The 11,933-nt window shown below is 44.9% G+C and overlaps 1 protein-coding gene across 1 annotated transcript; it reads left to right on the forward strand.

Moving 5' to 3' along the window:
• The first annotated feature begins 2,023 nt into the window (after positions 1-2,023).
• On the forward strand, positions 2,024-8,622 carry LOC126393844 (probable G-protein coupled receptor 21). Its single transcript, XM_050050228.1, has one exon. It carries the CDS (start codon positions 2,915-2,917, stop codon positions 3,983-3,985), a length of 1,071 nt encoding a protein of 356 aa, XP_049906185.1. The 5' UTR covers positions 2,024-2,914; the 3' UTR covers positions 3,986-8,622.
• The last annotated feature ends 3,311 nt before the right edge of the window (positions 8,623-11,933 follow it).

Genomic DNA, 11,933 nt, shown 5'->3' on the forward strand with positions numbered 1-11,933 from the left:
TGAAAGCGGAGATTTACGGGACTCGGTCCGTCACTCAATTATGTCCGTCGGGGAACTAGATATTTTAAATGGTTCGGCTCACAAAAACGGAATTAAAATAAAACAAAATAAAATAAAATAATATCCTGCGCCCAATAATTCGGTACAGGGTCGTGCCGAACCGAAAGTCGCGTACCGAACGGTTTGACACAAATACATGTACCGTTACGGCCCTGTTTAAAATGCAGCTACACTACAAAAAAGTCAAAGAATGACAGTTTACAAAAGTTTGGTATCAGGTAAACTGTCTTTACCAAATTGTGCCAGACTTCATTTTACAGACAGAAGACACAAAGACATAAAGCTCCTTGAGGTGGTCCTGGTAAGCACAGATTTGGTAGTTGGTGGTCGGGGTGGATGGAGGACATACAAAGTGACTCTCTGGTTCCTGTCCACACTCCTGCAATTTGGTGAAGGTTAAGAAAAGATCCTGATTTTGGTTAAATCCATCCATCCGTGCATCCATTTTCAGCCGCTTATCTGACGCAGGGTTGCAGGGGAAGCAGGCTGAGCAAAGTACTCCAGACGTCCCTCTCCCCAGCAACGCTTTCCAGCTCCTCCTGGAGGACCCCAAGGCGTTCCCAGACCAGATGAGATATGTAATCCCTCCAGTGTGTTCTGGGTCTGCCCCGGGGCCTCCTACCAGTTAGACATGCCTGAAACACTTCTAACAGGAGGCGCCCAGGAGGATCCTGATCAGATGTTGAACCACCTCAACTGACCCTTTTAGACATGAAGGAGCAGCGGCTCTACTCCGAGCTCCCTCCAAATGTCCGAGCTCCTCCCCCTACCTCTAAGGCTGAGCCCAGACACCCCATGGAGGAAACTCATTTCAGCTGCTTGTATCAGTGACCTCATTCTTTCAGTCACTACCCAGAGCTCATGACCATAGGTGAGGGTTGGGACGTAGATGGACCAGTAAATGGAAAGCTCTGCCTTCTGGCTCAGTTCTCAGATGCTGCACCAAACTGCCGATCCATGTCACGCTCCATTCTACCCTCACTTGTGAACAAGACCCCGAGATACTTGAACTCCTTCGCTTGGGGCAGTAACTCTTTCCCAACACAGAGGGGACAATCCACCATTTTCTGGCAGAGAACCATGACCTCAGACTCGGAGGTGCTGACTCTCATCCCAACTGCTTCACACTCAAACTGCCCCAGGTCATGCTGGAGGTCACAGAGTGATGAAGCAAACAGAATCACATCATCTGCAAAAAGCAGAGATGGAATTCTGAGGTTTTGGTTAAATGTTATTTTAAAATGAAGCTGATAATAAAGAAATAATTCTGTAGTCACTACTGGTGGATAGTGTATTGCAAGATTATCTGTTTTGGTGGAATACTAGTGAAATACGCTGACAGGGAATATTTTTGCAACTTGCCAGGATCATTAATTCGCAACATTCCCTTATTAATGTTATTACAAAACGTAATTTGCTCAGCAAAAAGTTTTCCTCAAAAGCGTACTTGCTGTAGACGTGTAGATTATATCATGAAATGTTTCCTCAGCTGTGATCAAATCTCATTGTGCAGTTCGGACCTGGTTCACGTTAAAGTACGCTACTGAAATGCTGTTAAAACGGTGTTATGCAACCACCAGTAAACCAAACAAATCCACCCTTACTGGGATATTGTCCTTCACCCAAACTGGTTTTCCTGCAGTAGTGGTGTTGTACGGTGGAAACACGGTGACAGAGGAGCTGAGGGTGAGGAGTGAAGGAGATGGAGGAGGGAGGAAAGGGAGTCACAATGAGTGTGTGAAAGAAAAAAGGGGGGAAAGGCAGGACGAGGGGGCGAGGAGGGGAGGGAACACCAGTGTGTGTATGCGTGTGTGTATGTATGTATGTGTGTGTGTGTGTGTGTGTGTGTGTGAGGGAGAGAGAGAGAGAGAGAGAGAGTGAGTGAGCAGGGGGAGGAGAGGGAAGCAGCAGTGGCAGCGCTGCATCATCACTACTGCCACCACAGCAGAGAGGAGAGGCAGTTTACTGCCTGCCTCCCTGGTCTTGCGCTCTCTGTCTCTCTCATACACACACATTCATGCACACACACTCTCTAACACACACACACACACTCTCTCACACACACACTGGAAGTCAGCCGGCTGCCTCTGAGCCTCAGTAGAAGCTCCACGGAGAAGAGATCCCAGTGACATTATCCATCACTTTTGGATGTTCGCCTGCCAGCGCTCCTGCGCCTGTCTCCAGGACTCTTCCTGCTTGAGACGCTGCGTGTGTGTGCTGAAGTGTGTGTGTTCATCCCCTGTCAGTGGACCATGGACGAGGCTGCCACTTCCAGATCCGATGCTGCTTGTTTGGACTGTCTTGCTTTTGTTTGCTGAGACAGCCGTCACTGTCAGTGTGGAGGAGTGTTAACATTGGAGCTGCTGGGAATTCCTCCATTGTTTTTCCCTCCTTTTTCCGTCACAAAGAGCCGAGAAGTGGATGCCTGGATTTTTCGGTGGCTGTGTGCCGGCGCAGAGTGCTTACCTCAGGATTTGCAGTAGAGGGGGGGGTATGATAAACAGCTGCGAGGGGAGGACGGTGTGCACTGCAGCATCAGACTGGCATCTCTTGTTCTGTGGTGGAGATTTTTTTGTGCTCCTCGAGGTCGCACACATGCACGTATTTCACACCCAGCAGCAGCAGCAAGCTGCGTTCTGCACACACCGATGGATTACTGCTACTTTAAGGACGGGCTCGCCGCCTGCTGAGGGAGAAAAGATGCTGATTTAAGAAGAACCGGAGCGCTCTTTGTTTTGGGAGTAGAAGACAGGACGAGCAACTTCAGGATTAAAACAGAGACTCGGGCGACAGGATGACGGCCGCATTGAGCTGAAACCGCCCCCTCCTGCTCCCTCCCTCCTCCAGTCTAAACATGAACTCTTCCTCCAATGCGAACCAAAGCGGCTCTCCCCCGTTCTGCCTGCTGGGCGCCGTGGGTTACTCCCGCAGCCTGGACACCTGCGTGCTGGAGGTGGTCGTCATCCTCTTCCTCACCGTGCTCATCATTGCCGGCAACCTGGTGGTGATCTTCGTCTTCCACTGCGCCCCACTGCTGCACCACCACACCACCAGCCACTTCATCCAGACCATGGCCTACGCCGACCTGCTGGTAGGCGTCAGCTGCCTGGTGCCCTCGCTGTCCCTCCTCCACTACCTCCGTGGCCTGAATGAGGAGCTCACCTGCAAGGCGTTTGGCTACATGGTCTCTGTGCTGAAGAGCGTCTCTATGGCGTCACTGGCGTGCATCAGCGTGGACCGCTACATTGCCATCACACGCCCTCTGTCATATGCCACGCTGGTGACACCGTGCCGGCTGAGGGTGTGCATCGTTCTTATCTGGGTTTACTCTGCTTTGATCTTCCTGCCATCCTTTTTCGGCTGGGGGAAGCCAGGTTACCATGGGGACATATTTCAATGGTGCGCAGACTCGTGGAAAACCAACCCGGGGTTCAGCACCTTCATCGTGGCGCTGCTTTATGCACCAGCGGCGCTCACCGTCTGCTTCACCTACGGGAGTATATTTCGGATCTGCCGACAGCACACGAGGGAGATCACCCAGCGCCATGCCCGCTTCAGCTCGCAAACGGAGGGTGATAAAGGCGAGCGTGGGGATCGCTGCGACGGCTGCACGGACAAACGCTACGCCATGGTGCTGTTCCGCATCACCAGCGTCTTCTACATGCTGTGGATGCCGTACATCCTCTACTTCCTCCTGGAGAGCGCTGGGCTGTATCACCACAAGGTGGCTTCCTTCCTCACGACATGGTTGGCAATTAGCAACAGCTTCTGTAACTGTGTCATCTACAGCCTCTCCAACAGCGTCTTCCGGAAGGGCCTCGGCCGCCTCTTCAGCCCGCTGTTTCCTGCCTGCCTCAGCTGCGTGGACGCGAAGAAGGCTCCAGCTCCTGTTGTCCCGCGACCAGACCCTCGATGCCAAGTATGAGCCCTGACGACGACGGATTCGGTTCGGTCACTTTGGAGGCATCGGCCCTCTGTGGTTGTGCTGCGCAGCATGACACAGGTCTTTTTGGTCCCACAGTGAGATGTGGCGAGGACCTGCACAGAGCCCAGAGAGGTGCCCGTGCAGATGCCTGTTGGTTGTCTCAAAGGCTGATTTTACGGAGGCTGTGAAGCTTTCTTGAATGCTCCTCAGTGTGATGCTGCTCTTTATCACAAGCTGACGACACGGAGTTGAGAAGTTTGATCCTGATGACGGAAGCGGACTGTCGGAATAAGATTCATGTGTCACTTCAGAGGATTTAATAAACACTCCTGCCTGCACTGACTCCACAACTCAGAACCCAGATGCAAAAAAAAGGAAAGCACAGTGCGACTTGTGTTGTGTGATCCACCGAAATGCAAAAAATAATTTAGATCTTTTCAAGCCTGACTGAACAATCTGCAAATTATCTTGGTTCTTTCAGGGTAGAATTAGGTGATGCAAAAAAAAAAATTGTTAACACTTGAAACAGACTGCTGATCTGTTTCCCTTAGGGAACTTCAGATGCTAATGAGCGTCTGAAAAATCATCCATCTGATAATCAGCCTGTGTGAGAGTGGAAAATGTGTATCAGATGGACGTTAAGCTCATTTCTCAGAGAGAAGATTGAGGTTTCTTTCTGAGCTTGTGTGTGTTTTAGCTGGGTGTTAGTGGGAAGCTCCAAGTATGTTTACACAGTCTCGGGTTTCACATGAAATAGTTGATTTAAGAATTAGCTTTACTTTCTAAGATGGCCGCTGACCCGGGACGTTTTCCTGCCAGCAGACGGCGGCGTATCCTCGTCAGAGACAATAAATCATATTTATTTGGAGGGTTGTATTCTGTGTTTCCTCCTCAGGTTTATCAGCAAGTTCTTTGTTAAGCCTCCGGGCTGTTTGCCTTTTGTTCTCAGCCGTACACGACTCTTAAATCACAAGCCACGTAGCGTCTTAAGATAATCACCTCCTGACATGTCGAGTGTTGATAATGAATCTGCTGTCTGCCTCCATGCAAAGACTAACTTCACTGTAGTCTGTTACTTTATTGCTCATATCTGTGTTTCAACCCTCCGGCAGCTGATCGCTGTTCAGATCAGTGTGAAGTGGAGAGAAGTGTTATCGCCGTGCATCACGAGCCCGACCTCACAGTGTAAGAGGGTCAGAGCACTTTTTCTGACAGCCAGTGACCGCGTGTGACTTCATGTAAATACACTTCAGAGTTTAAATATTTGAACAGCGGCTAACTGGGCCCTTTGGGGGCCCCTGATGTACAAAGTAGACCTCAAGGGTTAGAGATGATACTGTGGATGAAGTGTTTATGTTTTATAAGATAATTTATTTGTCACAGCCAAGAGGTCTGATGTGCTGCACTCGAGATTAAACCTGTCTTTTTGTAATGATGAGAAGTTTCTTTATAACCTGCAGGAAGGTTTAAAATGTGGAGTTTGGAGTTAAAGTCACAATGAAATGTGTTTTTCAGAGCGTCTTGCTCCTGAATTTGACGTAGTTGTGGTCGAAAAGGACAAGAAAACAAACAAACAAACTTAACGAGACGATCGTTCAGAAAGAAGACTCAATAACACACTCTAGCTAAAAGTAAATGGACACCAGAGACCACATACGTTTAAAGACGTTCTGTCATTTTGGGCTCTTTTACATCCAGTGATTGTAAATTTCAATGCAAAGCATATACTGGTATAACAGGCAAAACACAGCAGTTGACCACAATATAATTTTTTTACCATCTAAAAAACATTATGCGATAGAAATGTATATTTCCCATGACAGCTGCATGCAGAAACTTCCAGTAAATTTGAAAACTGAACCGAAAACCAAACAGTTGCTCCACTCTGGTGTTGTAATTTACTGTGTGCTTTATTTATTGGTTTATTAAAAGGTATACTAGGCCAGAACTATTGGTTACTGTCTGTAAAAGTAAAAGCTAACCCGGGATTTATTCTCAGTCTGAAACTAGTTCTGTCCGCTTGGCATTTTGCCTCACTGTATTTGTGTTATTGCAGTGCTGTGTCATAGCTTCCTCTTCAGTGCCTGCTGCTGACGGTCTGGCACCTGGTTTTTATAAAGTCCTGATCTCACCTGTGTGCTGTGCCCAGTAGGGCTGCGTATGGCTACTTAATACCTTTACAGAAATAACCTAGTAGTATCGAAATGTCTTCGGTCAAACGATACCTGCATTCAGTCCTTTTTGCGCTGGGCGTCTGATCCTGGATTGTCGTCTCCAGAGCGGCTCTGGAGTCAGTGGTCAGTACAACGTCTGCCCGCTTAGCATGAGCTAGCACAGCAGCAACAACAGCGAACGTCCAACACTGAGTTGTTAAACAGTTCCAAAAAAACTCACACTGACACTGGAACCACGTGACTGTTAGGTAATGTTAGCCATGTGATGCAAACAATTTGCCCAGCATAAAGCTCTAACTCCTCATATAGTGTGGTTTGGTGAGATGCCACAGAACGTTTAAAAGTATGGCTATACCACAAGCCCATGCTCTCACTGTAAGTGTTCTGATATCCTAAAAATGATACCTTGCCCTCGTGCCCATGAACGTCCTCAATGCAGAAAATAAGACAATCCAGACAGGTCAGAGACTCTGCAGATAAATAAACCGCCACACACTGAGAGTGGGTCGTACTGTAAGTGGTGCTCGAGAGCGATTACTATATTTTTTAGGGAAATCCTGCAGAGCATACCTTCAACAGAGAAAGCTCACATTAATAAACATTTGCTGCCAGCGAGCCAGAAATAGCCAAAAGGCTGAAGAACCTGCTGTTCCATTTCCTGCTGGAGAAACCACCAGCTAGGCACGAGAGCTTTATCAAGTCTGGGTTAGCCGTAGCTTAAGAGGCAGTTTTACTTTTTCCTTGATGAACAGACTTCTTGATAATATGACCCCACATTAATAAGGCTGTAGCTAATTCAAGCATGATGGAGTAGTGCCTGCTTAACTGGTCTCGCTGAAAATTAAGTCTACAGTGGAGTTCACATGATTTATTGTGGTCAAACTACTTATAAATCCCTGTATACATTACATTTACTGTGTTGGTTTCAAGGTAATTATCAACAGATACTGGGTTGAGAGCTTGAAGAACACGTCTGGTTTGTCTGCACTGAATTATTTTCACACATTTCCTGAACATGGTCCAAATACATAGTGCAGATTTAAGGTGTTATGTTTGTTCTGTGCCAAGAGTTTAGAAATACATCACATCTATCTGTTACACAGTTTCCCGGCCGGCCTGAATATGTTAAACCCTTCAGCTTTTCTGTAGGGTGCCCACAGATACTTGGTCGTACCGTCTATGAAATATGTACGAAATGTGATTTTAAATGTATTCCTTGCAGGATTTTGATAAACAGACATGAGGAAAATTAAAAGATCTGGATTTGTTGTCATACATGTGTACTGTCACAAGGGCTATCCCTGTAGAATCACTGAAAAAGTCAAGATTGAAAGCTCGTTCTTGACCATGGAAGCCAACCCAGTCACCAGAGAAAATGTTGTATGTTTCTGCAAAACACAGATGCGTTGTATTTCTATGTTATTATGAAGTGGATACATCAAATTTTATGTTTTAACAATGCTGTGGTTATATGGTTCAGTTTAGCCACACAGGTCATGTTTTGGCCTAAAATACCCAGTTCTGGGTGCACAATCCAATTTGGAAATGCAGCAATGTCTCAACAGCTCTTTGTGCCACTGTCCCGCTGGAAATAAAAAGCATCCACATGTGGTGCCTGAAAAGCTGCTGGAAACACAGCAATGAAAAAACAATCTGTTTTGTTTGTTGGTCTTGAACAGTGGTCTGCAGCTTAGGAGGCGATGCTGTCTCCCTCGACATCCCCTCCACCTCCTGATGACAGAGTCAGCTCACATACTGCATCACGTTAGAAACGTTTACGATACATGTGCAGTGTCGGGAAGGTTAGTTTTGAAATTTAATGACAGATTAATAGTTACCCTGTTAAAAATATAATAAGTAATTTAACTATTTTAACTACTTCATCAAAGTAATGTAACGTATTACATTTGATTACTTTTATTATGTGACTTACTGGGGTTACATTTACCAACCTGTAGAGGTTTTGTCAGATTTGATATCGAGCATTTTAATGTTGACAGCAGTAGTGTCAGAGCCTTTTCTGATTTCAGAAGGAAAATATAGTTAAATTCTCGCACTAAAGGAATTATGTCTTACAACACGGTAGTCGGCTGGTCATAGCCAGGCAATGGCAGACTTAAAGAGGTACTTCACTTATTTTTAGAGATGTACTAATACCACTTTTTCCTTACAGATACCGATCCCTGAACCTTAGGTATCTGCCGATACCGAGTACCGATCCAATACCAGCGCGTAAAATAAAAATGGATGGGATATGAACTGTTTTATGTCTCAACTCCTAAAACTCTCTGTAAAATATTAAGAAATAAATACATAATAGTAGAATGAATGCCATAAAACTTTTTTTTAAATTGTTATTATCCAGTTTTGACACAGATCAAGACACAGGTTAAAGTGCAGCCACACAATTTGGTAAAAAGACATTTCCAAGGCTACAGTAGAATGCTTTTTAAACTCCGTTTGCGTTTCGTTTGCCTGTAAATGCTTTTTAAACTCCGTTTGCGTTTCGTTTGCCTGTAGCGTGCGTATGTGTAATGACGTGAGGCGTTACGTGGTATCGGATTGGTCATAGGTTGTTCTCGCCAATACCTGATACCGCATTTTAGGCAGTATCGGATGCATTTCCGATACTGGTATCTGTATCGGTACAACTCTACTTATTTTCAACCAGCTCTGTGTAAGAACAGTGTGGGTAGTATGTGTCAATGAACTGTACTAAGCTTCTCTCCATCTAACCACTGCCCAGGTCTCCCTCCTCGCCCACCGGCGAAACTCTGCCAGATGATGTAATTTACGTCATGACACAGATTACGTCATCCAGCGGAGTTTTGCTGGCCTTCGGGCTGTTGCTCAAACTACAGGCTTTACTTGCAAACACAGAGTATAGAAGCAGATCAAGAGCCGACCCGCCCGCCTCGAACTCAAACCAGAATCTGATCAAACAGTAAAAAAAGGCAGTGCTGGTTGAACATATATAAAGATTGTGTTACTGCACTGCCTGTTTCTCACCAACAGTGTTTTTAGAAACATATTTTAGAGCCGTTTTTAGCTGTAATAGCGAGGATTTGTGAACAGGAAGTGGGCACCACACTGTTTCCTGCACAGTGAAAATGGTGGCTGAAAAATCTGAGATCAAATAGTAAAACTTAGCAGCGCTGATTAAATGTAAATTAAGATTCTGTAACTAAGTTGCCCATTTCTCTCCTGAGATGTTTTCAGAAACATGTTTTAGCTCACTGTTTAACTGTCAGAGATCAAGATNGGTTAAAGTGCAGCCACACAATTTGGTAAAAAAGACATTTCCAAAGCTACAGTAGAATGCTTTTTAAACTCCGTTTGCGTTTCGTTTGCCTGTAGCGTGCGTATGCGTAATGACGTGAGGCATTACGTGGTATCAGATTGGTCATAGGTTGTTCTCGCCAATACCTGATACCGCATTTTAGGCAGTATCGGATGCATTTCCGATACTGGTATCTGTATCGGTACAGCTCTACTTATTTTCAACCAGCTCTGTGTAAGAACAGTGTGGGTAGTATGTGTTAATAAACTGTACTAAGCTTCTCTCCATCTAACCACTGCCCAGGTCTTCTTCCTCACCCACCGGCGAAACTCTGCCAGATGATGTAATTTACGTCATGACACAGATTATGTCATCCAGCGGAGTTTTGCTGGCCCTCGGGCTGTTGCTCAAACTACAGGCTTTACTTGCAAACACAGAGTATAGAAGCAGATCAAGAGCCGACCCGCCCGCCTCGAACTCAAACCAGAATCTGATCAAACAGTAAAAAAAGGCAGTGCTGGTTGAACATATATAAAGATTGTGTTACTGCACTGCCTGTTTCTCACCAACAGTGTTTTTAGAAACATATTTTAGAGCCGTTTTTAGCTGTAATAGCGAGGATTTGTGACCAGGAAGTGGGCACCACACTGTTTCCTGCACAGTGAAAATGGTGGCTGAAAAATCTGAGATCAAATAGTAAAACTTAGCAGCGCTGATTAAATGTAAATTAAGATTCTGTAACTAAGTTGCCCATTTCTCTCCTGAGATGTTTTCAGAAACATGTTTTAGCTCACTGTTTAACTGTCAGAGATCAAGATAATTTTTTTCCAGCCAGCTGCTTTTGTTTCAAACTAACGTGTTCGCATTTGTTGCTCACACGGAGGAGCATTTATTGGCCCGGTGCGGCGCAGTGCATTCTGGTAGTTGTAGTTTTTTCTCCCTCTTGAGCAAAAGCTTTCTTTTTCTCTGTTTTCTCTGGTTCTTTAGCACCAATGTCAAAATCATTTGCGTCTTCCTACTGCAGAGACATCCTAGTTTTATTAAGAGGCCATCTTTCCAGCAGTGAAGTACCTCTTTAAGTTGCTCAGAGCAATGCTCGTTGATTTTATTGCCAGACTGGAGGCAGTGTAAGTTTAGACAAGAGAACTGATCAAAATGTGCCCGTCCACACAGATCCTTGTAAGCCACCCTACCCTTGACGGTGTTGTATTTAAATTTGTTTACAGTAGATTACAGTAACATTTATTTTGTAATTTAGTTACGTAACTGTTGTTAATAAGTTATCCCCCAACACTGTGCATATGAAACTTAGAAATGTAATGTATCTGTGGTTTGTAGAAACATAGCAACTTTCTCCTCTGGTGACTGGTGTGCTGAAACAATCACACACTCTTCCTCAGCAGAATTTATTTGTCACTGACTTTTTCAAAAAGTCATTTTATTTCATTGTGACTTTAAATGCAGCTATTTCTTTAAGGTGGTGAGAAACTATTATTTGTTTTACATTTTCTCTCTAGAGATGCCACATTTCACTGCAGGGGTTCAGGGGTCAGAGGTCAGAGTAAGGTTAGGGGTCAGAGTTTAACGGTAGGACTTTTCCGGTGCAACAGACTCACCAGCTGCTGTCAGGGGAATTGAACCCCCCACCGACCCTGCTGCCCCCACTATGTCCTATTTATATAACGTTTTCTATGTAACGGTATGTGTTATGTAACTGCTATGAAATGTAATTTCCTGCAAAGTGTTGACATGTTTGATCTGTGCTTGATCTGTTGTGAAAGACGCTCCACGGACAGATTTTTTCCTGCATGATTCAGTCTGGATCGATGTTTCTGTCTCATGATGCTACTGAGAGCAACTTACTGACTGTACTTGTTGTCTTAGTATCCTGACTACTGTTGTGTAACACAGATGGCTTATCATGTTTTCTTACGAGGGCAATGAGTTCCTGCTCATGTTAGGAAACCCTCTGGCCGGCCTGTGATCTCCTCCTGTCGCTGCTGTCGGGACGAAATGATGCAAATCTGCAGAAAGTAAAGTTTCATAAAGAGCTTAAAACAACAAAAACATTTTTATTTGAAGTTACACAATCAGAGTTTGAAGAGCCGAAGCATCAAAGGTCTTATATAAGGTGCAAATGTCTGAATGAACACTTTAAACATTCGCAGATTTGTGTGATTTTTCCTCGACAGCAGTGCGATGCTGCTCAGCTGTGGGACTCAGGGCAATACAGCTTGCTGGTGTTCCCTCAAACCACAAACCAATCAGTAAAAGCAGAAGAAAAATCTGAATGAAAGGGCTTTCACTATCTTAACTCTGGTTGAGCCGTTTGCTATTCAGCATGTGATCTGAACAAGTTGCTGCAGATTATTGTAAATATGGAGGTGTAACAGTCTGATTAAAATGAGATGTTGAGTCTGAGTCTGTGTTTTGGATTGATTTGGTACCAAACATCCTCAAAATGCACCTTTAAATATTCATCATAGAACAGTTG

This window comes from Epinephelus moara, chromosome 8, assembly GCF_006386435.1.
Source record: "Epinephelus moara isolate mb chromosome 8, YSFRI_EMoa_1.0, whole genome shotgun sequence".
In the NCBI taxonomy this organism is placed as follows: Eukaryota; Metazoa; Chordata; class Actinopteri; order Perciformes; family Serranidae; genus Epinephelus; species Epinephelus moara.

Bases quoted from the DNA above. Each gene is read 5' to 3' on its own strand.
- LOC126393844 (XM_050050228.1), top strand. From the start codon at position 2,915: ATGAACTCTTCCTCCAATGCGAACCAAAGCGGCTCTCCCCCGTTCTGC.